This window comes from Lonchura striata, chromosome 3, assembly GCF_050655825.1.
Source record: "Lonchura striata isolate lonStrDom1 chromosome 3, ASM5065582v1, whole genome shotgun sequence".
NCBI lineage: Eukaryota > Metazoa > Chordata > Aves > Passeriformes > Estrildidae > Lonchura > Lonchura striata.
In genome coordinates this window covers 52539363-52567298 of record NC_140705.1, presented here as the reverse complement: position 1 = coordinate 52567298, position 27936 = coordinate 52539363, and the positions used below count along the sequence as shown (strand labels likewise).

The 27936-nt window shown below is 39.5% G+C and overlaps 1 protein-coding gene across 1 annotated transcript in view; it reads right to left on the bottom strand.

The window, feature by feature from the left end:
* Positions 1–27936, bottom strand: part of RSPO3 (R-spondin 3) — a 58157-nt gene that overhangs the window by 22326 nt on the left and 7895 nt on the right. Inside the window, exons 2-4 of the mRNA XM_021547154.4 lie at positions 4438–4629; positions 2772–2918; positions 222–419 (exon numbers count right to left, since the gene is read on the bottom strand). Of these exons, the coding sequence (XP_021402829.1) occupies positions 222–419; positions 2772–2918; positions 4438–4629 (537 nt within the window). The remainder of the gene's footprint in view (positions 1–221; positions 420–2771; positions 2919–4437; positions 4630–27936) is intronic.

Below are 27936 nucleotides of genomic sequence, written 5' to 3'. Positions count from 1 at the left end.
TGCCTTCCCTTCCAGCCCACCCTGTCCTCTCTAGATCACACAAAGCACATTTTTTGAGCAGTGTTAGGATTTTATTTACTGCAGGCAAAGGCACAATTCTCTCCAGACCAAAAACCAATGGCAGCTTTGGTGAAACCTGAAATTGAGACCTAAGAATTTAGGTGTGAAGTATTAGAAAAACACAATATCAATCTCATATTATGATGATGATAACTTGGTACCTTTTCCTTCCTTCTGACATCTCTTTCTTTGTACAATACATTTTCTGCTCTCAGTTGTAGCTGGGCAAGGATTTCCCCTTGCTGATGGATGCTGTATGATCTCTTTGACCCTTACTTCATTTCCTCTTTTGAAACCACAAGTTTTTCCTTTCTTCATGCAAGGGCTCCAAGGACTCCACTCACTAGTTTCACAGTGCACTGCAATAAACATAGAACAAACTTAGCCTGACCAATATATTTTTGTGTACAGAATACATATGGTACATTATTTTCATTCTCCATTAGCCAAAAGGTGGCAAAAACTAATGGAATTAATCAATAGTGAGTTACAGCAATGAATTGACAGAAATTGAACTGTCAAGGATATACAGTACAAAATAATGTCAAGTAATTATGACAGTTACTATTTTCTACTTGCTGTTTTGTACACACAAGGCAAATTCCTGACACAAGGCAATAACAGTGAAACTGGTCTCAATGGAATCAGTTACTGGGGTTTGTTCTGACTTTGCTTTGGTTTGATGGAGATGTAAATCCTTTTGGCATCGGTGGAATAAACTTTGGTCATGCCTGGGCGAAAGGTGAATAAAAGCCATTAGATCAAGCTGCTGCAGCTTGTCTCAAAGGTGGAAATTTGGAAACTGAGTGTTATAAAGGCCCAACTGATATCAAAAGATGTTACACTGGAAATCAAGAGTCTTTGGCCATCTAAAGAGCCATCATCTGTAGCATATACAAGCTAGAAACAGGCAAAGCAGAGAACAATGTGGGTCAATGTGAGGTTTCAGGCTTTTCAGAATGGTGCAGGTAACCCTTTCTAAACCAGAGTGATGTGAATGTGCATCCTGTACTGTTTGGAAGTCAGAAGGTGTGTCATTTCACACTTGTCCAAAGAATGTAAACAAAAAAAGGGAGTAAACTTGGAAAGCTAACAATATGCTTTTAATAGCTATTCTTCTTTTATGCCATCTCACTATCTTTCTCTTTTAAAAAGGTAGTATATACATATATATATTTACTTTAAATTTAACTGAATGCTTAAGATTATAAGTCACCACTGAAGAAGGAAAGACTTCCAGCTCTTCTATAAAGAGGAATTAGCAAGTCAACATTTTTCTAGATTCAGAATTTACTTCTAAATTTTCTGAAACCTAGAAATATAACAACTTTAGGCAATCTCTGAAACTTTCTCCAGTGAATTGTCATATGGGTCATTTTTTTCATGTTATACTGGGTCTCTTCTGCTAAAATAATTAGCTTTCATGTGCACAAAAAGGTTCTGCTTTTACTCCATAACTTTAAATGGCTTTTCCTCTCTGAGACTGACTCATTGTTAAAGCAGCTGAGTCTACAGCAGTTGGAAATGGCCATCAAGAAACAAAAATGATTCCTTGAATTTATTTAAAAGATGAAAGTCTTTGCTTGAAAATAAAACCATAAAAGCCTACACTACCACCTGAACTAATATATATTTGAGAAGGAAAACACCAAACTACTGCACATTATTTTTATTCCTGCATTACTTCCCCACCAAAACACAATGCCAGAGAGAGCTATGTGCATGATACTGTGGAGAGGATTTCCATCACGGCCAGACTGTGCCTAAGTGCTCCCTGGGTGCTGGTGACTGAAGAGGTTATGGCTTGCACTGCAGCTCACAGCCCTCAGCCACCACAATTCACAGCCAAATAAATAAAATAAGCTGAACCCTGCCACAGCTTCAGTGTGCCCGTGGAGTGGGATGACAACTACAGCTGTTAACAGGCAAACATATCACTTGTTCTTCTTTCATTTGGAGGGATGGGCGAGGGATGGAGCAGAGTTAGGTGTGGTGACCTCTGAAATTGCCCTGGTATGAATAATTGGAGCTTTTGAATCAGTGGCTCGAGATACAAAAGCAGGTCTCTTCTCCACAGCCAGTGAGTCACAATGACATCAATCTCACTCCTTCAGTGTCAGTGACACCCTATTTAGTGTTTCATTTTAATCCTCATTTTCTGAAGTCAGGTGATTGTGCACATATACCATTTTGGAGATTGGAGGTTTTTTGGGGGGATGTTTCCTTAATGTGTTAGTTTCTAGCCTTCACCTTTGGAAAGGTAAGCTTCAAATTGTTGTTGCATACATGTTTTGAAGGCTCAGGTGGTACAAGGGATCTAAAGTAAAGCCATTAATATTTTTATCTTTTTTAAACTATGTGTGGGATCTGACTCAGGGTTTTTGAAACTTTGATGTTAGTGGTGCTGCATAACACTATAACCAAGCAAAAGATGTATGTCTTGCTACCTCAAGGCAGATGAAACAGGCTGTCCTTCCTCTGGCAGAATTGCCCTTAGCATCAAGGTTGTGTTTGTGGGACACAACCACAAACACACAAGTCTGCCACTTGTGAAGTGCCAGACTTGGGAAATACCTTGAGTATTTTGTGCTGGGGAATACATCTTGTTATGAAGAACATTTTCATTTCCCTGGTGTTGTAACTCATTATGTGTTCCTTGGATCCCACATCCCCTCTGAGAAAACAAGGCAGGACATGGGGAGTAGACTCACCAATGCTGGTGCACTCCATCGTGTGGTTGTTGGCTTCCAGCCCATCAGGGCACTTTTCAAGGCACTTTCCACTGTATAAGTAAAACCCACTTTTACACTTTGTGCAGAAGTTTCTGGTGAAGCAGGTATCACAGTCAGCTTTACATTCTGAAATGCAAGCAATAAACAACAACATTGTTTCTCTTTGCTATGAACTGCCACGGGCTCTCACGCATACACCAGACTCACACAATCCTAGAAATGTCAGACAATCCTCAAAGGAAGCAAATTATGTTAGGTCTTCTTCCTGGCCAGTACACATGGTGAGGCCAACCACAAGTGACCCTGGCATGGGTGAGAATTTAGAAAGGATGGCCTGATGCGGAACAGCCTCACACTGCTAATCTTTTTGGACACCTATGCAAATGGCAGGCAGAGCAGAGTGCATGAGAATAACACGGTGCTGGCTTCTGCCCTATCCTGGCACCACATAGGTACCAATTAACCCCATGGGACACAAATGCTGGGTCAGCTCCACACTCCTATCTCCTATCTCTGGGAGATAAAAAATATTCATCCAGGAGAAAAAAAAAATATGCCAAAATTTAGAATCTGCTTAGGAGTGGTTTTGATCAACATATCTTTTTTTTTTCTTTAAATGATTCCCTGATGTTCAATCAGATGTTCTGTAATATTTAATGTATTCTCTATATGACTACTCAAATTGGCATTGCTGATATATTTCCCAATTCTCAGAAATTTTTAAGAAAAATGCATAAAACCTTATGTATGGCATGACTCATGTTTGATATGCAAGGCCACACACTACTGAAAAGTGAGCAAATACTTTGCAGTGTCAAGTTACTCTGTAAGACTTTACTCTGGGGTCCATTCATTAAATAACATTTATTACCAGGTAAAAACTGTGAGAGTTTCTTGGCCATCACTCTTATGTTTTTATAGAACCTGTGGGATTAAAAATAGTGAATTCAACAACAAAAAGAAGAGTGGGGAGAATATTGTGATCTTTTCCAGTTCATTTATGGTTCAAAAATCCATAGTGGGGTTAAAATGTTGCCTGAGCAGCATAGAGTTGACTTCTCTATCCCTCAGCCCAGAGACAACACAAACCGGTAAATTCCCCCAATTCAGGCTGAAACTTATCCAGCTGAAGCCTGGCCAGCTTCTCCAGGCATTCAGAGGACTACAGTGAGTGTGAGACAAGCTATAGAGACCAGGGCAAACCACATCTTCAAAGAATGCCATCTGCCATCTTATTTCCTTGTCACAGGGGTCAGGCGAGTAATGGCAGCGGGTTAAACAGCTCCAGCCACCAAGACTCAGCATTCCGAAGTCCCCTCTCTCTTCAGAGCTGCTGCCATTCTCTCGCTTCTGGAGGTCAGTGCCTGGTGCCCACCAGTGCTTCCCCTTCACATGGGGATGTAGAGGAGGAGGAGGCCATCACCTGGGTTCTAGGCAGGGCATTCACGGAGAGCCAGGATCCCTGAGCTTTAGGCCATTTTGTGGTCTTTAACTTCTTGCTTGGGCTAATATTAATTGCACTACTACAAAGCAAAAAAGGACATGGCCTGTCTGTCTCCTTCTCTGTTCACTTGACTCCTAAGGAGACACAGCATTCAAGAGAGAACAAGAAAAACCATGTGCTTCCCCTTTCCCCAGCACTTACTTGCACACTTATTAATGTCGGGATACCGTGTCCCATAGTATCCGCTTGGACACGAGGAAAGACATACTCCAATCTGTTTCATGCCAATCCTCTCCAGAACAAAGAAGAGCCTGGGCTTACATGACAGGCATCCGTTGTAGTCAGAGCATGTAGCACACCCTCCTTGGCAACCCTGGCTCACGTTAGGATGCACTGAGAAGAATTAAAAAAAAAACCAAACTGTGAGAAAACAATACATTAAACAAGACCATGAAATAATGGCTCCTCTGCACTTGGAAAGGTGGATCATCCATCTTTCTGACAGCTCTTAAAGATTGCTTCATTTTTTCTTGTGTCTCTTATGACCTGACTTGCCATTTCAGACATTATTTCATCTGCATAAAAATGAGAAGCTCAGCTGACATTTTCACATCTTGCAGAAATAGCCAGCAGTAAATGATCTTTGAAATAAACTGTATGGAACAGCAGCATTTTAGAGAACATTCATTTTTCTTTTCCTTATTTTCAGGGGCGTTTTCTGCCTTGTGTGCACTTGGCTCAGCAGATAAATTCAAGTTCACTTATTCTTACTTTTCCTAGTTGGATGATTAAAAATCAATCTAGTGTATAATTTTCTTCATTGACTAAATGCCATTTTATTTTGAGTTCTGCTGCGCAGGAATATGCTCTTGTAAGATCTGATGGTACTTTGCCTTAAAAAAAAGACACAGGAGAGCCATCCTTCTCACCCTCCTTCTTTCCCTGGAATGTTCTCTCTGGCATGTTTTTAATCTCTAACAATTACAACCTGATGTTTAGACTTAACTGTGGCATTTACTCTGCTCCAGTCTCAGCACGTAGCATAGGTAGGATTATATTTGCCTTTCAATTGAATTGTTCTAATTCTTCAGGCAAGGAAAGCGAAATTTATTACACTCACTTCTTTAGGGGCTTGGGGATTGCAGGAAAGAGGATGCTGTTGCAGATTATCTTTTCAGTAGCAGACATTAATCTGCTGTGTGATACAATGTAGTATATTACTTTCAGTGGTAGAGAATAAAGTTTTGCATCCTCCTGTACTTTAGAAGTTGTTACCTACTTTTAATTTCTTCTTGCTTCCTTTCTTAAATAAACTGAAACTAAAAAAATAATGGAGCATCAAGTAACTCCAGACCCTGTGTCCCCTCTTTTTTTGGCCTTGTCTTGAATGAAAAAAATGGTCATTTTTTTAAGCACAAGCTTTAATCTCTCAGCCTAACACATCTGGTTATATTTCATATATTGAAGAAATATAGTCCTCATTTACATGTGTGCCTTGCATTTCTAAATACTATTGGCTTCTGCCTTCTCCTCAGGCCAGTGATAATTTTATAAATATGCACATGCATGGTGTGATTGCATATTTTAGTGCTTTGATTGTGTTTTGATCTGCAGACACTGCTAAATAACTTGCACATATGATTAACTTGTCTTTTTCAACTCCTTTCTGTGGAACCCTTGGAGGCAGACCAGGAGTCCATGTGAATCCATGGCTTACATATTGAGAGGCACCACTGCCTGCTGCTCAGGGCAGGGCTGCCTGGCAGGGAAGTTCAGGAACTCCTCTGTGCTTTGTTCACTTACACTCTCAGCAGAAATGACATGTCCCATGAATGGGAAAAACACTTTGCTGTGTTCTGAGGTTTCAATGACAGGTTCTGCGATCTGAAGAATCTCAAAGGGAATTCAAGTTCACTCTTCCTCTTTCATTAATAAAATGAGAAATGAGGGTTATTTGTCGCAGTAGGGCTGGACATACATGAGATGTGCAAACTTTGGCCTTGCTGTGCACAAAAAATTTCAGTAAGAATACAAGAACTCAAGTCTCTGTGCACACTGAGACACTCATTTTGTAGCATAATGGAGAGGAAATTGTGTTTACAATGAGGACATGACAGCACTATGATAATAAATGACATTCAGCAGTGAGAAGTTGCAACCCCAATTCAGTTATCACACTTGCTTTCACTAGACTCTCAAAATACAGAGTACTTAATAAATGTAACACTTTTTTCCCCCTGAAAACATTCCAAAGTCACAGAGCTTATTGATTTTGAAATTAAGAGCCTAGGAATTTTTTTCTTTTTAAAGTTAAGTAAATGAAAATGAAGTAAATCCTTGTCTCTCTCCTCTGTCTTGTTGCCCTTGTATGAAACTACTTTAAAAGGCAGACACAGTAATGTGATCTAAGAAGCTGACATTATTTAAAAACTATCTGTGACTTTCCTTCATTAAGTCTGACAGTTGGATGAAAAAGCAGCTGAAGTACAAAATATTTGTCATCAAAGCTGCTGTATAAAATATGGATGATCATTTTTGACAGGAAACATATTATGTGTGAGCACCTGTGACACATCATTATTAATAGATTCTCTTGACAGAGAAAACATTATGTGCAACTGCTCTGAGGTCAAGATGTGTGTGTGAGCTGAGACAGGCAATTCTTTACTATTGAAAAATGATAATTCTCTATAGCTAACATCCATTACATGGCCAATTTCCATATTCCCTTTAACTGCAGAAGTACTAAGTATAAAATAAAATGTACTCCTAGCCATTTTCACAATTTATGCCTCTTTCCATGCATTCCAGAAACATCTCATACAAATAACACAGCAAGAAATGGAAAGCATAGTTCCAAATGAAGAATGTTATTGCTAGAGTTACGGAGCAAGGAATAGGACAAAGTATGCAAGTCAAGCTCCACTGATTTCATGTCATGTTATAACTAATTGTGTGAAGCAAAATTAGCTCCAGTTCTTGGAATTCTTAAAGAAAAAAGCACTGAAAAGTCAGAATTAACATTTTACATGAAGCACGTGTTTTTTCTCTTAAAAACTATTAAAGAGAAGCACTTTTTCGATTGTCTCTTACTGCATCTGACTTTTTTTTTTTTTTGAGTCTTATATCTGTATAATAAAATAGTTTTTCCTTTGTCTTGCAATAAGGGTAGACCCTTATTCTGACCTAGGCAAGAATCAAAGCAGAGAGGGACAAGCCACATGCTCCACAAACTGGCATTCTTTGAAAGCGTTGGACTTTGTCATTGAACCCGGAAGAAAATAAATTGTGGAGCAAAAATATTTGTGCCTAGAGAATGAGATAATGTGCTTGAAATTAGGCATCTCCAAGCTCCAGCTGAAGATCTTGCTCTTGTTACCTCTCAGCCTCATCCCTCTCTGGTTCAGATCCAGATGCTTGCTATATCCTTGCAATGTATGGGCCAGTCCTTTCCCTGATGCAAAGGCTGAGTGGGATTGGAGGGATTCCAGAATCGATTCAATCTTCTGGGTACAGAACTGGCCCTTATTCTTCCTCTCTCATTGCAGCAAATTATTAGTCACTGCAGATCTCAAGTGCTTCACCAACTGCAACCATGACCCCAAGGAAGCAACCAGAAGTTTTATCTTTTATTTCCCTGTATCAGACACTGAGCTCAGAGTTTAAGTTATGTGCCCCAGGAAGCTGGAAACATAAACCCCATCTAGTGAAATCCAGTCACAACATACCAGGTGTAAGCATTGTTTTGAATTTCTATACAAAGGTAAAGAGTAGAAATGAGTAAGTAATTTATATCCACCTTAACAAACACTTTGAAGTGAAAAAGCAGGTGATAAAGCATGAGGAGATCACAGACCACTCCTGCTAGCCACAAATTATAGATGTGGTAAGAGGGATGAAAAGAGATTCAGTGCCTTGGCAGAGCATTGGGCACTGTGGCCTTGTGGGTTAGACACTGGCTGCAGAACCAGGAGGTATGGAGTGTAGCTTTGCAAATATGTCCAAGACATGCTCTTGCTAAACACACTTGCTTGAAACTACTTGGTCTTTGGTGCAGCCTGCTCCATTACAAAGACAAAAAAAAAAAAAAAAAGAGAAATATAAAATATTCTCAACCACTTTCAGAACTGACTCAATGGAAATGAAATACTCTATGCATGACCCTAATAACCATTGAGTGCTCCACCCTCTTGTATCCAAACACATTTTGAGCACAGTGAAATCATAGACTCTCAAGGATGGAAAATGCAGCACAGCAGTGGGCAAAGCAAATGGCAGGAGCACAGAGACCTACAGACAAGTTCTTTCTCAGCTTTTACACAAACATCAGCCAGAAGTGACACAAACTACTCACTTGCAGACTCATGACTGCCTATAGGTCCAAAATCTATTCCTTATTTTTTCTCTTTGTAAAACCTAAATACTGGAGATTAGATAAGGCCCTAAATGAATGTTGAACTATTCCCATCTCCTGTCTGGCTTTAAGCTCTTTTTTTCCCAGAGGCCTCTTTTTGTGCAAGCCATTTGTCCAGATATTAGTTTTAAGTCTCATTAGCAAATGAAATCTCAGAATATTTTCCAAAGACCTACTCTGGAAACAATGAGTCGTGGTCTTTGTTAAAAGTAGAAAGTTAAGGAAGGATAAGGAGCTGAGTTTGAATCTGAACTTTCGTGGACAAGAAACTAGTTTTTGACCTTGTGCAGCAAGTAAATTCTAAATCTTTGCAATGGCATTTTTCAATCAGTTTTACTCCATGTATAGATTAAAATTTATGGGATAGAAAAAATGGAAATAAGAAAATGCAGGAGAAATCCAGCTGGGTATACATTCTGACAGCCAGGGGAAAGCATGGTGTAGAATATTCTTTGCCCATCTGCCACAGCTGAGGTGCACGGTCTCATCACTGCTCTCCAAAAACAAGATATCCCTTTAGAGGTTTGCTCTTGAAATGGAGCAAATGGAATCCATCCCTGCTGCTGCTCCTGGTTTCTCAGGCTTGCGTGTTCTCACAGGAAATATTTTCACAGCAGAGCTGCTCTGGAATCCAGCCTTCCCAGCTGGGCTGCCCCTTGCTGGAGAGCCAGACCCCACCTCAGATTTTACCACCATGCAGAACCCGCACCCAGACATTAGCCCTTGTGCTGGTGGGGATTTGGGATGGGAAATCCCATGGGTTCTTGTGTCATTCAATTGCTCTGGGTGCTCACTCACGTTCCTCTTTCCCTTGCCTAGTGAGAAGCAGCTGCCTGTGGTGGTGGCCTGAAAACAATGCTTCGTGTGAAGCAGAGCTACTCTCAATCATTCAGACTGTCCTTTAGGCAAGCGCAAACAGCATTTGGCAGTCAGCTCTTCTAATGAGAAAGTCATTAAGGAATTCAGTTTGCAAACCACAGCGTATTTCCGCAGACTCTTTCTTGGACAGTGTCTCTTTGTGCAGAAATGCGCTAGAGGTGGGACACACAATGGTGGGGCAAAAAAGCTGAACTGTCATGTAGGCAGCAGGCAGTGCTGAGCAAGGACAAAGCCCAGGAGTGGTAGGACAGCCCTGGGAGACCCAGTATGCATGGGCTTGATAAATTTGCATTATCAGTGCTAAATAGATTGCCAGCCTGGGCCAAGGTGAAACCCGAGTTCAGCCTTGCAGGCTAAGCTCTGCTTGATCACTAGGCCTTAAATCACCTGCAGGAAGGCAAGGGACTGGATGTGCTGGGATAGAGGAGCAGCTGGGGAAGATAAACCTGTACATGGCAATTACTATTCTGGATTGGCAATAAGTTTTCTGGGATGCAACTGAATCCGTGGTGATAGCTGAGGAATGTGGACTCTGCTCAGCCTCCTCTGGATCTACAGGAATCTGAGGCACCCACAGAAGAGGGAAAGAGGAAAATCAGTCTAAAAGTCAACTGTTAAAGGCTTAATGTCTTCTGCTTCTCTTTGTGATTTGATCATCACAAATATTTTAGGACTTCTTTCTGAGAGGGTGGTAACTCCTCCAGAGATTTGCCTGACTTCTATTCTACATCAGAGTAATGCTGCCTTCTGATATAAAACATGTAGCAAAGAGGATTCTCAAGTGTCTTTCTATGTTTTGAAGGGAAAAGAAACAAAAAAATTTTCCCCAAACACCCTTCTGGATTGACAATATTTTTCTCTTCAAGAGGCATTTCACATCTGAGGGAAAAGAAACCAATCTATTTTACTCACCAAATGTCAAGAGTTCTAAAAAGCAACAGAAACGTGAGTATGGGACTGTTCCACAGTCTCAGGGAGTATCCATAACTGTTTTGTAGTGGTGTCTATGAGCAAGGAGGCCCTTGGCCCAAATGGCCAAGACCTCACTGGGGATTGCCTCATCATTATTAAACACATGTCTGGCAGAGTGATCCTGAAAACTAAGTATACTGGCAGCCACAACACATTTCCCCTGAATTCGGTTAGAAAGAGCATCAACAGGCTGAAAAGTCTCACCAGGGGTGCAGAGTTTTATGCAGTCTCCTAGCATCTTCAGCACAACAGAAATCAGCCACAACAACCACAAATGGCTCCTTGTCATTCCAGAGAGTTTTGTAAATAAACTGAAAAATTCTTTTCATGGGGAGAGAAGGGAAATTGGCTTTTTTTTTCCCCACATACTATGGAGCACCACCAACATTCAAGGATCCAGGAAGTTTAGCCAGTATAGGAACCAAAGAGGATATCTGAGAAAATTACCTTAAACAACCTGATAGTGATGGTGATGGTGAAGGCAATACTTTCTCACATCAAGTCCTAAATCCTGTAAGCAACTACAGATATTGCTTTTAGAGTCAGCTGTAATTGTTTCCAAATACCCAGCCTTCAAGACTATATATTATGAATTTTTTCTAAAATGTAAAGTCAATTACATAATCTCTGTCTTATTGTCTAGATTAAAAAAAAACTGTTATAGAAGGGTAAGTATGTGATCTATTAAAAGTAGTAACCAGTAATTGTAGTAACCTAATAATTCTATAACCAGCTGTGTTTTGACAGTTGTCAGATTCAGCTACTTGTAAATAAAGCATCTGTGCTCAGATAAAAAAGGAGGTGTGATTTTTGGAAAGAGATTATGTTTTATGCACATCTAGACAGTATTTTAATACTCTAGTCCTGCAAGTTGCTGTCATGAAGATCCCCAGCTGATTTTATACTGTTCATTTAGACACAGAGCTCTAAAAGTTGTCATCACTGTGACTTCCTTAACTCTCCAATCTCTTTCCTACAAGAGATGCAAGCTTCTACTGAGAAAAGAAGCAAAAATGTATAGTGTAAAGGCTCATTCTTTGAAATGTGTGGTCTTTCTGCTTGATGGTAACTTCCCATCTCCCATTTTTGTGTTTCTAACAAAGGTTGTGAATGCTTAGGCTATTCTGGTGGCAGCAGAGGCTGTACCCTCCACACCCCATTTCCTTCTAACATTTTGTTCTCTTAACATTCTGGAGACTTTGATTATTGCATATTACACAGATGCTCGTGTATTTCCAATCTGTATAAGGATCACTCAACTCATACTGTCAACATTACACAACTACAGTAGCATTTGCAAGTTTCTCATTTCCCACAGGGTCTTTTGAGACCAGAGTTTTTCTCTCAAAGTTTTGTTTCAGAAACCACAGAAAGAACAGCAGGATGTAACAGATTTTACTTTCCATGCTGGGGACTAGGGAGAAGGGTTTAGACAGCAAAAGCCTGTAATCCCATGTCGAAACTATGATTTCCTACTACCATGTTTACAGCATTAAAAAATTAATAAGCCAGACAGCAAGCCAGCCTACTGCCTTGGCGGTGCTCAGATGTGCCTTTGGTCAATTACTTAATATCCTCTTGATTTAATGTATTTTCCTAACTGGAACTGATCAAAAGTTTGTACTGAATGAAATTATTTCTTTCTGTATAATGATTAAATTCATACCATCCTGAAGCTAACTGGAAGCCCCAAATATGTTCCTTGCAGTAGAACTGTTCTGGACTGACTCCTGCAAACATTGAAAGGGAGCATGTCTCTTTAAATTCAAGATTTAAGATTTCAAGTCATAGTATAGGTATTAAGGAGTATCTAGAAAATCTCTTAAAATTGTGTTCTACAATTTGTAACAAGGAAAAACTCTGATCTCACATTTTCATAAAGGAAAAAGGCTAACTTCTCTGGGCTGACTGGACCATATATCTGCCAGTGACACAAAATACTGTTCATAATTCCCAGTTGAAATTAATGAATAAAATGGTGCTGCATAGAGACACTCAGCAAATGATGATCCAACTGTTTTCACCTTTCCCTTATGTCACTGGGACTCATGCTAGTCTAAAAGAGAAAGAAATCAAAAGTTTCTGACTGCAAAACATGAACAGTATGATATGAAATCAGATTAAACTCTGGTGGAAAACAGACAAGAGTCGTCATCATCACCAGTCAGTTTGGACTCATTGACAAAAGTCCTGGGCCCCTAAAGACAATGGTAAAAACTTCTGTGAAGAAAACGGGGTGAGGATAATTTTTTAATCAACATTAGCATAGTCCATGGTTTGGAGCATAGTTATCTGATTTTTAGGGGGCAGTGTGATTGGATGGCCTGTTTAGACTGGGATTAAGTAATAGGATGAGTAAAATTTAAGTAGGCATTCAAATGCTGAGAAACTGACTCAGTTCAACAGCCTCTGTGTGCCTGGATTTTCTAGTGAAGTAACTATGAATGGCACGTAGTTAGGGCTTGCTTTATCACCCCTTCTGCGTGATGCCCTCCCTTTGAAGTCTGAGCCTTTCCCTCCCAACCAGCTTCACTGCCGCACACACTGACCCACATGAAAGAAATTTAACGCTCACACCGAGCATCGTTCACTTCTCCAAAACCATAATGCATCTGACATCACTGCAGTGACACATAGCAGGCAGTTTACTGTTGAGCTACAGCTGTGCTACAAAGTATTTGAGCTGAATTATTGGGGTGCTGGTGACAAAATCAAGGCTATCATCCATTTCGTGCTAAAGCAGAGAAACTGTTCATTTTCTTTGTGGTGGTGCACCATCAATTCCCTGAAGACTTGCACACCAAACAAGTCAGTTGATTGGAAGAGAAAATGAATTAAAATTGATTAAAACTTCTGTTTGGTTTTTTGTTTTGGTTTTTGGTTTGTTTATTTTTTAAATTAATGTAACGTCTGTTATCCCAAATCCAATTAACAGTATAACACTGACACATCGAATTTTGTCAAAATATTTGACAAAATATTTCTATTTTTGAAGACTGTCATATTCTAATGGAATTTTATTCAATTAATAATTGTCTGAGTGGCTTTAATTTAAAATAACCATAGCAACATTGTAAAGGTGATAAAAGATTTTAAGATACAGAATTTCAATTTGAAAGTAAAAATAAATTCTACAGTAAAAAAAATAAACTGAGGCCACCTATTGACAATAATAGGTAAAGAAAAAACTAAAACCTCATAGCCCAATAATAATATATAAAATCTGCAATTAAATAGCTAGGAAACTTTGAGTTAGTGTTATGAGTCTTATTAAACATTTTATACTAAAAGCTGAAAAGTCAATGATTTTGAAGCCATTTTAATGTTTCTGTACAAGAGCAAAAAGATATGAAAAAAGTCTAATTTTTCTTTAAAAATTGTCTCTAGCCTAAACGGAAAAAAACGCTCACATTTGGAAGATTAATGGGCACACTATGAACTATAAATTTTAAGGACGTCTTTTATTTGTCTAATATATTGTGTAATATCACTGATGTACATTGAAAGTGACATCCGACACTTTTTATGCACAATTGAAGAAGTGGTTGTAAAAATATACTTTTGTTGAAGTATTTCATTGGTAACAATGGTAAGAGTCACATCATTTGGGCTGGCTCTGCACGTTCAAGTACAAATTTGTAAGACAAATCTTCCTAACAAAGCTCTCACACAGAAAATTATCCATTTACTATTTTGTGGCCTAAGAGAGCTGCTTTTTCAGGTTCCAGATGCCTTAACCAGCTTGCAAAATATCCTTAGCACTTTGCAACGTGCTCTGTTGAAGAATATTTTTCTAATAACTCCAGTAATGAGGGAGAGAGGACTGTTCTGTTCTGTTCTGTCAAGCTGTAACTGAATTAAGTTAAGCTGATGCAGAATGAATGATTGCAATAGAAGCCATTATAGCAAATAGAACTGCCTAATATAAGTTTTACCAACAATTAGTTAGGCTTCAGCGAAAACCCAACATCCCCTAGATATTAGGCAAACATGAAATCACAGTGGTTATTTTTAAAGTATCCAACATGATAAATGTTTGGCAGCTCAGCTGGTGGCTAGTGGCTTGCCACCGCGTTGGGCTGCCATGAGACAGGGCTCGGATGTGAGATGACCGCAACAACACCACTCATAATGCTGGGCTGCTGTAGAAAAATTGTGCTAAAATATTACACAAGCAGTTGCCAAATTGGAATAAGTGATAGGAAAGAGTGAACTATGCCCTAGAAGGAAAATATCCTCCTTGACTGGCTTTTTGATCTCCTGGACTTGTATGAAGAAAGTCAAGCCATTTGTCTCACAGAGCAAACTGCTACCCTAAGTACCCAAAAAGCATATGCTCCTGGTGACAGCAATCAAAATCATCTATGAAGGGATCCAGGCCTGAGGTAGAGTAATGGACCTAGTTATCAGCTTGTAATCAGTAGACCACCAGAGCTCTGCATGATCTTGGAAATCAGCAGAAAATATTGTGATGATGTCAGTCCTGCACCTCCAAAGCAAAAATATACGCAGTCCAGCACATATGAGAAAGAACCCATGTGGGAAAAGGTAAAAGGTATAGGTTAATTTTCAGCATCTGGTTACTTTGTCTTTCCCTAACAATACCACCGAGTATTGAAGAAAATTAGGAGTTCTTAGGTTGATAAAGTTGGCTGGTTAAGGTCCCCTTCTAGCATTGTAAAGTACTAGAATCTACATTTTCAAATCTAGGACCTCCAGTGAGACAGCTAATCTCCTGGTTCATTTCTATGTATATATCCTCATTTTCAGAATGGCTGCAGAAGATGCAGGCGGTCAGAGGTCTGAAATTAAAACTATTTATTCAGGAGTCCAGTCAAAGAATTACTATTTCACTTCTAGAACCAAACTTGGAAATTTTGGCTTAATCATATTTGAGCTTAATTTTTTTCATCTGCAAAGGAGAAACAATACTTATCTCTTAGGATTGTGAGGTGTTTAATTCATGGATATTTACAATATGTCCTCAGCTTTGGCTGAAATTTCTGGCTTCTTTGCAAGCTTCAAGCAAGGCCTTCATGAGAGAGTCTGTTTCTGGCACCACATTAAAACTTGCTTTATAGAGGGTTCTCTCATATACATCAGATTGTTATGGGCACAACTATTGAGTCATGGGTGCAAGTGTGGTAACAATTTATTGTAGTTATTCACACAACATTTCCATGCACATATTTCAAAGGTGGACTGAGACAAGTTGAGAAGCCAGTTCTTTTAACTTTCTGATTTCTGCTCTGTGACTGACGAGATTAGATTATTGGAAAACATGCTATTAGCACTGGCTTGCAGCCAAAGGGTCTGCTATGGATTCTGCAAGGGGTGCTGTACTCACTGTAAATTAAGGAAAAGAGCTGGGTAAGTTACTCCAGCAAGGAATGTTCCCTTTGGGAATTGTCCACAGCAAACGAGAGCTGTGGTTGGTGAGCAAAGAGCAACAGGGAGAAGAAAAATAACAAAAAAGGTCAGAAATTTCAGGGAAATAAAAGGCTCTTTTTCTACTCTACACTGAGTACTAAGTTAACAAACTTTATGTTTCTTGATCTCTTTTATGCTACTTTCTGCCTATCCAGACCAAATTGGGAAAAAACCTGCATTTAATTACCATGTAAGCTCATTATTAAATTCCTCCCCATTCAAAAAAGCACATCAGTGTATGTTTACCTACACACATATGTTACAGACCCCTTGATTTCAGTTAAACTTGAATACCTGATTAAAATTTAGGACTCATTCTTGAATAAAGGCTCTTGTGCTTGGAGCAGACACTTATCTTCCTGAAGTAGGCAAAAGCCTAACTCCTAACATACTAACTTTGAAAATAATGCCTTGAACTTCTCAGTCATTAACTAATTCAAACTTAAACATTTGTATTTTTTAGTTTCTAAATACTTTTGGGTAATTTTGTATTGGCAAAAAAAATTCAAATATTTTCAGCATAGCAACCATATTTTCATGGTGTCTCAGAGAGCAAAACCATTATTCATTTCTCCTTATTTTCAGAAGATTGGAAAAAAATCTCTCCCTAATACTGCAGAGAAAAACATAGCTGTGTGAATTCAAAAGAATTATGAAAGATTTTCTAGCACTACTTTATTAACTTTTTAGAATTAATATTAATGCATTTTAAATAATTGCCTTTATATTTGGGAATAAGATTCATACAGAGTTTGGAGTCAGCAGCCCTGTTCCTTTGTGTCTCAGCAAGAGATTCAACAAAGATAATAATTTCAGTGCTTTTATAATATAAAAGTGTTTGACTTTTAGATTACTAAGTAGTTTTATAAGGGGTTACTAAGCTATATCCTCACAGGAAGGCAAACAGATTGCTTTGATTTCAATAAGACTCAAACCAGTGTCCTATAAAAGGAGAGACTCAAAGCTTGTTCATTAATCTCTCAAGTATCTTTTTCAGCTTAAATCTGCTGTTTGCCTTATAATACTTTCCATACCAACATCATATGTAACACTCCATATGGAAAAAAGCCAGTACCACAACAGTGTTCTCACCGAAAATTGGAAAGAGGTGTTCAAAGGCAAGCAAAATAAAAAGGAGGCCAAATGATCAGGGAAAACATTTACAAAGTTTATCACGTACATGGGAAAAAGAGAATAAGTATAATTAATGGAGACTCTTGTGATATACACCATCCTTAAAACCCCTGAGAAAATTATATAATCACATAGCAATAGCATCAGTAAGACTCAAAATATATGTGCAGTTCTGTAGGACTTTTCACCCTGTAGTCTTCAAAGAACTTTGCAGCAACCAAATGAGATGCAGCTCCATGCTGTAAGTGAATGCTTTAGGGGCTGTATTACCTTTAACGACACATGTTTGGAGAAGAATGGGAAATGCACTGCCTGTCTGTTGGCTGCTATAACCAGTCTGAACTGAGACATTTTGGGGAACCTCTCAGGTTGAAGCTGTGACTCTTGCCAGCAAATTGAGATTGGTTGCTATTGGTCTTACTCTGCTTCGTATTGCAAGAAGGAGGCACAGCCATCCCAAAGCCCATGCCAAGGCAATAGTTCAGTACCACCACATCTTTTCCACCTGTGAAGATCTCTAAGCTGTGAAGTGTCTTGTTGCTTCATAATGCTTGACAGCTGCTGGTGACAGGCAGGGCACAGAAATGAGGGAAATTGGGATGTCCTCATGTCTTCACTTCCAGCAGGAACAGTTTCTTGGTCACAACATATAGACAGCACTGTGTTAGACCCTGCCCCAATTCTCCCATAACAATTTGGTAACCAAAAAACAGGTAGATGAATATTTGTCACCAAAAGGTTTTCACTGGCATAGAACAAGGCTGAGCTCAGACATGCAGTCAAGCCTGCTCTTAGAGATAAAAAAAGTGTAGTAAAATCTGCAACAAGTTAACTTAGGGGACTGTTTTCACCAAAATCAGCCTTGTCTGAGCACACTTCACAACAGCAGTTCTTTGTCTAGGCAGTAAAAAAAAAAAAATCAAACAAAAAAAACCACCTATGCTATAATGATATCTACCACTGGAAGTAAAGATATAACCAATCAATGGTTGGAAATAGGCATCAGTGAGACTGCATTAACTAAAACAAAATTCAGAAAGCCTTAGTAGATGAAATCATTGCAGCAGTCTCAGGGAGGCAGTATAATCTCAGTCACATGAATGTTTCAAATCAGAGGTGAGATATCTGTTAAAAAGCAAGCTGTAGCTCAGCCATAACTTATTGTGCTTGGGAAAGGAATCACTGAGTGGATCCAACAGTTTATGCTGAGCACATCATGACATCCCTGCTGCTGTGCTCTTGTCTAGGGGCATGTGCTGGCAAGATAGCCTTTTGTTAGTATTTTGCATTATGATGGTACCAGCAATATCACAGTTTTCTTACTCACAGTGGGTTGTGTTATGCTTATCAATCTAATTCTAACATTTTTTTTAAAAAAAGACAACAAAATAATAGTAGATAAAAGCAAATAAAAGTGCCATTTTCTAATATAAAGTGATGATCCAATATTTTCTTTTTGATGTGAGAACTAGTTATTTCACAGGAGATTTCAGAAGTTAAATAAACTTTAATTTCCTTATAACAAACTCCACATTGTTGCTTTATGAAGAAAATTGGAATTTTATGTCTAGTAAGGTTTCTATGTAGCATATCTGCTGAATGAGGCATCAGCATAAGAAAACAGATGGTAGGTGACTTGTTGACTTTACCATTATATATTTGTGCAGGATGGAGAATGGGAGAATATCAAGAAAGTATCCTTTTAATTTCACATCATTTTCTCTAGTTGCATCTTAGCCACTTGTCTAATCCACTGGCTTACTAATGTTCCTGTTTCTTGAAGAGACCACTGAATCTGCCTCTCTTCAGCTTTTCTAGATTGTGGGTATCTCTTCTGCTTGGCTTTCTGGAACTCCTATATATGCACACATGGAGGTGCAGAAGAAAATGAATTGCCTTACATACATGCTACCTTCTTCCCTGCTGTGACACAGAAGCTACCAATTCTGTAAGTCACCATGATCAGAGATGGGAGTAGCCACCAAGTCAGCACATTCCTGCTCAGTAGCTCATGCCCAACCCTCACAGTTGTCCAGGTTGCTGTTATTGATTACTTCAGCTAAGATCTAAAGTCACTTATAGAAAATCATTATTAATTTTGAAAGGTTGGATATGACTATGAAACTGGGTTGAAAGAATGAACACAGATTGACGTCTAGGATAACCTGGACATATTATCCACACATTTTATTTAAAGTAAAGGGATAAGAAACGAGGAGGAGACTAGTAGCTTCAAAAACTAGACGTGATGCTAAGAGGTCTGCCTTACATGCTTTACGTGTGAGTACCAGACATTTCCACCCTGGGAAAGCATCATAAGCAGTCTGGATAAACTCCTGGCCTTTTTCTTTCAGGACTAATCCTGTTCAAAGCAGATAGTGGAGTCAAATGTTGTATCCAATTTTTACACCTTCTTTATTGGAACTAGGACACTCTACTCACTGATCACTGGCAATAAATAGAGTAATTAAATTTTTTTAGATCTGTATGATAGAAAAATCTGCTATAGTATGACCATGCATAGACATGTATCTGCTGTTCACTGTGTTCCTAGAATATGATTTATTTCTTGAAGCAAACAAATTGCCTAACATGTGCATGTGTTTATACATCTTCATTCACCTCAGTTGGTTGCAAAGGCAGCATTTTTTATTCTCAAAATTATGTCCACTGGAAAGAGACTTCTGCGAGAATTACTTAAGTATTTCATCATAAGATCCAGAACAGTGTGAATGTTCACCCTTTCTCAGACCCTAATATCCTACTGCACAGGGAGCATTTAAGATACTGTATAAACAGGGTAATTTTGGAATACAATAAGAGTTTAAAAAAATCCACCAGACCAGTGCTTGTCTTCTCCCCTGTAGCACATGACAATTCTTGATACACTTTGAGGTAGAAGGGGACTTGGTGGCTTGGGGGTTTTTTGGGGGTTGTTTGTTTGTTTTTGTTTTGTTTTGTAGGTTGTTTTTTGGTTTTCTTGAGGGGAGGTTATATTTTTGGGGCAGACCAGAGAAAAGCAAAGATGCCTTAACAGAGACTCTGAATACTCTTGTAGCTTTATACAGATAATTTAAAATACATTGGTCAGGGTAACACACTCTGCCTGTTGCTGTCTGGAAGATTTGCAGGCATGGTACACACTCTACAGAATGCTGTCTCTGTGCTGATATTTGTAATGATAACACACTGACACTCAAATTACACTGTGTTCTGGCTGCTGCCTTCTGTCTTGCCCTTTCTTACAAGCAGCCCAGAGGTAGGACTTTCATATGCATTTGTAAAGAGTCTATAGCTGCAAACATTAATAAGAGCTATCGTTTAGGAGCAGTTACTTACACTTTGTTTAATCTCTAATGGATTCTTCTAAATATTTACAATAGAACAGTTGTCAGACCAAATGCTGGACATTACTGGCAACTTCCCAGCAGCCAAATGAGAGGAGAGGAGAGGAGAGGAGAGGAGAGGAGAGGAGAGGAGAGGAGAGGAGAGGAGAGGAGAGGAGAGGAGAGGAGAGGAGAGGAGAGGAGAGGAGAGGAGAGGAGAGGAGAGGAGAGGAGAGGAGAGGAGAGGAGAGGAGAGGAGAGGAGAGGAGAGGAGAGGAGAGGAGAGGAGAGGAGAGGAGAGGAGAGGCCACTGGCCGTTACAAGAGGTGGGGGAGCTCCAAATTGTTTGGGGGTGCCAACATAGCACCTGCTGTTCTCTTGGGCAATCTCTTGGCTGGTAGATCTGGAATCTGCAATATTTCCTTGTTGTTGTGGCTCCCTGATACAGGTTGATATGGACTTTAAAATAAATAAAGTAAATACTCTGAGGCTGAAAGAAAGCCCTTGGTGGGCCCCATCTCCTCAGGCTCTGAAGTTACCTTGGTTCTGGTGAGCACAGGGTGTGTGGTGTGAAGCAGGTGTGGAGGAGGAACAAGACGATGGGCAGGAGTAGGAGCCTGTGGCTACTGCAAGGGACCTATATGCCAGCAGCTGCTGGCTTGCAGATCACCCATCAGGATGTCCAGCTGTGTCTAACAAGTGGGGTCTTGGGCAGCAGGAGGAGGAGACAGTGGGTGCATCACTGCTTTACAGCTGGCAGAAGTGCTGGTACATGGGAGGGGGGGCTGAGACACGAGGCACTTGTGTGTCTTGCTATCCCCCACTGTGACACAGCAGGTCTGTACTTACACAAAATGGCACCAAGGATTGTTGTCTTTATTTGAAAAAATTTCCATTTACTTGAAAATGAGAGCCTTGCATGAATAAGAATCTATGATTTTACTCAGATATAAAAGTTTTCTTTTGCATTTGCTATTGTAAAGGCCTCTCCTAATTTTGAGATATGTGTGTGTGTGTGTGTGTATGAATGCATGTGTGAGAGGGAGAGAACTCTCACTGCCTACAACTGTTCTGCCAAGATAAACTTGGGAGCATTTTATAAATTAACTCTGCTCTATGTGTTTATTTTTCTTTTGGAGATTCTAAAAAGAGACTGTTCAACCCATCATATTAGGGGCAGCACATTTTTTTAAAGAGAAAAATAAGTTCCGACTCTGCACTGGAAAGTATTTGCTATTTTCAGTGAAAAGTATTCTTTCCTTCTGACCTGGCATATTAGATAAGATTTATATTTCTGACCTGACATTAGGTAGTTAAGATTTATTCTTCTATATTAACTTTACTGAGCCTGCAAGCTATTCATTTACAGTGTAGGGAATATATTTATGGCAGAAGCAAAGAAAGTTCACTACAAAGAAGTAAAATATGTTATTAGGAGTGTCCTGTAGACTGATGAAAATTGTGAGTACCCTTGCAGCTGGCTCCCTTATGACTCTTTTTTCCTTCTTTGTTATTTCAACTTTAAAACTTGAATTTGAAGTCAGTTTCAATGGCAAATAACTTAAAAGAGTCCAGATGATTCTAATATATCCACATATATGTACATACATTTACGCTGTGATTGAGAGGTGTGGGGAAGGGGATAACAAGTGACTTAAATTCTCTCCGTGTTCTGCTGGCAATGACCCAGGCATAAGTAACATTGGACCTCACTCTCCTGCCAATATAAATCAGGAGGAACTCCACTGGGGTATAAAGCTGGTGTGTGAGTGAGCCCTGAATCAGATCTAGAGCTTTTCTCTATCCAAAGGTGTGGACCCAGGCAATCTGTTAATGTCCAATTGACTTAAAGAGGGGAACCGCAGACTATGATGGAAACCTGGAAGCACTTCAGAACTCTATAGGCAGGTTGGAAAGGTTGGAAAGTCAGAGGCCCCCTCTTGAAATCAGTGGCAAAACCTCCCCATTAACTTCAATAGGCAAAGAATCAGGCCCTAGAAATGTCTGGAAGCCAGAGAATTGCATGGCTCAAGAAAAAGGTAATAGGAGCTGATGACTTGCACCAATAAATCACCAATTCAAACCTGGCCATGCTTGGTTTAGACTCAAAATTGCTTTCATCTGATGTTTGTTTGAAACTTTTTCATTGTAAAACCTTAAAGAAGAACTGGCAGCTGAGAGAGCTGTCTGAGCGCGAGGCCAATGGCTGGACAGGGTGTGGTACCTTCTCTGCCCCTGCATCATCAGAGGGAGTACAACTTAAAGAGAAGCAAGAAGCACTGGGCTCCCTGTAGAGACAGCAATGCTCACACTCTGCTGTGAACCACAGGATTTCTAATTCATAAACTTTCAGACTAACTCTGTAAATCCACTTAAGACTGAATATTTTGGGGGAGGGGGATTACGGCTCCACAGCAAGCCAAGAGGAGGAGTAGATATTTCCATTGGTGGACATTATTTCACTCCTGTCACAAGAGAGAATAGAGATGTGCAGAGCTTTGAGGAATTAAATGTGTTGGAGGAAGGGCTTGGTATAGGGAAACTTGGGACCATCGTGAATTACAAGAGCTGGGAATTGCTTATAGAGTGCAATGAGCTGAGCTCATTGCTGTTCAGCTGAGGAACTCTGCTGCCCATCCTGCCTGCAGCCATGCAGCTGAGGAGGAGAATTCTACTTCTGAACAAACTCCTGTTTGTAAGTTGTGTTAAGTCAAGGCCAATTGCCCTGCCATACCTCTTGACCATCCCTGACAGAGTGGTGGGGAAAAGAAAAACATTGTGGAGGGGGCTTTCGTCCCCCTCAATATTTTTGCAAACAGTGCATTTTTTCTGCTGGTCCCTGAAGGGGAGAGCAGTAGACAAACTGGATGGATAGTTTGGTATCTGTGCGTGGTCAATCAGCCATAAATGTTTGATGTCAGCTGACACATTCAGAATAGTTCACCACTTTGCAAACTTCACGCTTCCTATTCTTGCATTTGATAGACCTCAGGGCTACATTCTCTGTTATTCTCTGCAAACCTTCCCATTGTTCCTTATATCTGACATAGGCTCCAAGGATTCACATCTTTCTGTATATGCAGAGATTCATGGCTTTTATTTACAATCTGTCTGTAAATCAAAGTTGTTCATTGCTTCTTTTCTCTTACCAAGGAACCCACTGCTATCATCAAGTCATCACGCCACAGCTCAAGGGCATCCTTTCTCTTTCCACTATTTCTCCCCAAAACCCTGCTCTCAGCAATGCAAGTTGCAAAAATTTATAATCGAAAGGGAAAACTGTGTCGAGGAAGAAACTTGGTTGTAGAGAAAAACAAGGGAGTGAGGACAAGAGAACACTAAAAACATGTTTATTTGGGGTGACACTAAGGAGAAATAGAAATTTCTAAGACTATGAGAAAATATTTTAAAAATTGATTTGACAAAAGGCACATTATTGTATATCCGGTATGCCGTATGCATCATTGCATGTGAATTCTGGTGTCTGTTGTGGTTCAATGCATTCACCTGCTAGTTCTCATTTCCAGTAGGCTTGGGCTGAGTTCATGTGTTGAATGGACTATGAGAAAGACATGGATAATATATATATTAAATCTGGCAGGCTAATGGAGCTGATCTAGACTTATTACTTCCTCTACCACTTGACACTTCAGAAAATGCAACATTTTGTGTCTATTCCTGTGCACACTTATTTAGCTAGTCTGTTCCAGTTCCTGTTCTCATTTTGTGAATTTCTTCAGGCACTACTTCAAAAGATAGTGCTCAGGTTCAATATCTGTAGGAGGAGAGGGAAGGAAAATGCTCAGGAATACACAGTGCTGGGCACGGTGAATAGGTACAACATGAAGACATAAAATATTTCTTCTACACTTTTAAGTGGCAAATTGCATAGATTCTCTGACAAAAGACAGAATACCCTCATGTTCTGTGCCAGCAACTCACAAAATGAATTTCAGACTGCATTTCTACTCCTTTTCTTGGTGATTGGTAACAAAAACCTCCCACTTATCATGTTTATTTTGTAGCCTGTATAAACATTTAGGCTGGATTCAGTGCACATGCAAATCTTATGCTGGCAGGGCTCTGTGAGATACTTGCTACCTGACATGAGTTGAAACTAGAAGCAGAATCAGTCCCTTAACTCTTGTGACATGTTTATTCTGCCTAAGCCATCTCCCATTTAAAAAAAATACAGAGGCTCTAATTGAAAACTTTGGGTTAGTATGGCATGTGTCTTATGATTATGACACTTCTGCTTGCTGATAAGAGAGGAATATTGTCTTTCCTTGCACGTGCACAAATGCAGTTGCAGAAGTGCACCCATATGCATGGCCAATCCCAGGAACATTAGCAGCAGTGCTGCTGCTTTGTCACAGTGGCAAGGAAAGACCCTCTTCACTGGAACCACACATTTTTCCTGCCCAGAGCATAACCTCTGGAGCATCGTCTTCCTTCCAAGTGGCTAAGTAAAATTCCCAGCCTAGTGATACAGGTCATTTGAAAAGTAAGGGAAGGGTCCATATAACTTTCTGGTACAGTTTTAAACATGAGCTCATCAGAAAAATAAAAGCTTCCCAGTCAATTTTTTTGTTGTTTAATTTAGCATTTGGTTTAACCTACATGAAACTAATTATTTTGTTTTCCATGACCAAACAGATGATAAGACCAGTGGGAGAAGAGATGGAGTTTTCAGCCAAACCAAAGGACTTTATGTGGAGTCAAAAACTTCTATCTGAGGTAATAAGCATGAATTTCACCTATATTTTAAGGCAAGCTCAAAGTGAAAATACTTTAATTCTTGCTTGTGTTGATGTGAACTTTTGTGTATGTACAGGAATGCATATATACAGACCTAGATATTAATGGGTAAGGGAGAAGGGAGAGATAACAACGCATAAAGATGAGTTTTCCCAATTCTAGAACAACAGCTGTGGGGTCAGGGTGTTCCAGGGAATTAACTATATAAGCCAGAGAATGTTTTTGTAGGAGTTAAGGAAGATTCTACTTCTGAATAGACTCTCTTATATGCAGTACTGCAATTTCTGTGACTGATCTCTTTTGAACAAGATGTATCCAAGGTCTCTGCATGCTTCCAGATGAAAAACACAGGCCCTTTTTCCTGTTCCCAGAAGTAACCACAGCCAGTCAAGGAACCAGACTAGAAGGCTCAACCAGCAAGTTCATAGATGAATAACTTACTTTTCAAGAAATAATTCAAGGCTTCAAAAAGGATTATGGATTGGTTTCATAATGCTTGGTGGTCTTTTAGTGGCAGCTATGGTTAGAATCCTCCTCTCTCACATAATCAAGAAAGTATGGAAATGCAAGAGAAGGCTACTCTTTTGATTAATCTATTTTTATCCAGACTCAGGTGTGATTTATCCTGAGGGAGAAAGTAACTTCTCTTCTCACTGGGTAGCTGGAAATTATGTGATTTCAGAAAGAGGTGATTAGCCGCCTGTCCTCATCTTGAACTTGTACAGTTCACAGTTTCCTTTGTGGCCAGCAGATCCTGGCTAAGAGTAATAAGATGCCCTCACTCTGATTACTCCCCACTCAGTGCTTCTAACCTCCATAAAGCTTGGGAAGACTTGTGTTTAGCAGTGTATTAGCAGGTACAATATGTAGATACCACATAAATGAAAGCTTGCTTGAAATTTCCTCCATAAATTTTACATTCATAGAATGATTGAGATGATTCAACCATAATATATGTCACTGCTTGTTAGATACACTGAACTCAGAGTTAATAATGTGTCAGCTTACTTGTTCTACGTTTGAAGGAAGCTGGAGCTTTAAAGCAGGATTAGTATCTTAGTTAGTTACTCAGATGAAAGAACCCAGTCATGGAAGAGAATAAGCACTTTCAAGTCATATTGATTTTGTAGGTTTGTAGCAGAAATAAATTACACCAATGGAGATTAAATGCAATATTTTTGTCCACAGTTTGTCTAGGGAAAGTCATTTTTTAAGTTTATCTGTTCCTCAAAATGATTGTGGTCTATTCTTCAGAAATAATGTGTGACCTAAGCAGTGATGAGGATGTCCTTTTGCTGACACTCACTTGAAGTTGAATCCTACTGACAGATTTTTACAGATCTGAAACTTCTCCTCAACTGGTAGCTTAAAAAGCACATTTAAATATTTTCATTCCTAAAGTCGGGGCCTTGATCTGACATAGCACAAGTTATAAATTCTACACTCTCATACAGAATTCTACTTTCCCTTTTAATACACCCTCAACTCCGAAACTTGTCAATTGCCCAGCTCTTCATAAAACATAAACACAAGAGACAAATGTGTGATTTCATTTTGGACTGCAGAACAGAAACTCTTGTGGGGGTTTTTTTGTGTGTTTTGCAAAACACAAAATCATGTCATTTATTTGCGTTCCAGGCCTTCAGGATCTTGCTATTAAACATCTGTGGCCTGCATGCCCAGCACAAGAAGGTCTCATTTCAGCTGATTATTTTTAGTTCTGTGTTATACTAAAACTTTCTGGAATCTTCATCCATCCCTGTGTGTTTGCGAAATACTTGCACTTCACATCTTCTGACTCCCATGTTGAAAAATAGCCTTTGCTCCCACTTTTCTATTTTGAAGGGTAGTCACATCAAGTAATATAACACCAGCAACTCATTATTCAATGGCATAGAAAAAGTGAAATTAATAATGAACATTCTAGGAAAAGGAAACAAGGTTATGAAACACTTGCCGACACTGGTTTGTGTAATCTTCATGAATAAGCAACTCAATAATGCTGGGCAAGTGTGTGTGGGAGGCTCACTCTGGAGAAACTGGCTGTTTTCCTCTCTCTGACCAGTTAAGCTGTTATGATAAAAAATGTTGTTGCTGAAGAAACCTGTAATAAATCCTAATGGGAGTATTGCATGTGCTGATAACATACATAAACTTTGTAAACATATTAAAGTGTCGGGTTTTAGTAGCTCTGGTTCGTGTGGATGTTCATAGAAGTTTTTCAAGGAATGCAATGGAAATCTTGTTCCACTAGCTGGTTGATCCTATGATTCTGGTTTACGTGAGAACCTTGTCTTCCTTCCTCTTGAAACACAGCTTCACCTGTAAGGCTTCCTGTAAGGAAGCTGAATTAAACTATCTCAAGCCCTACCTCTCCTGTGACTTCCCATGAAAATGCTGTCACCAGTAAAGCTGTATACCCAGGGAGTTATTTGGGGAGAAGTGGGGTGGATGAGCTGGTGCTTGGTAGAGGATTTATGCTGTTTCAAACATCCCTGCTTTGTCTCGTGCTGTACTCCATTGACACTTCCATCAAAGTACATCTGGCAGCTCAGAGCAAGGTATTTCAGTTGCCTTTTAGTAGGAGAGAAGAGCTGGGTGCCTACAAAAGGGAAAAAATCCAGCACGCTAAACAAAGGAGTCTTAACCTGGTCTCAAAAGATGAGGTCAGAAACTGTATCAAATCCTGGATGTCCAGGGAATTTAGGTGCCCTGGTACTACTACACCACACTGCAAACCAGCACATTCTTTAATAAGAGAAAGGAAAATTCACTCTTCTGAAACAT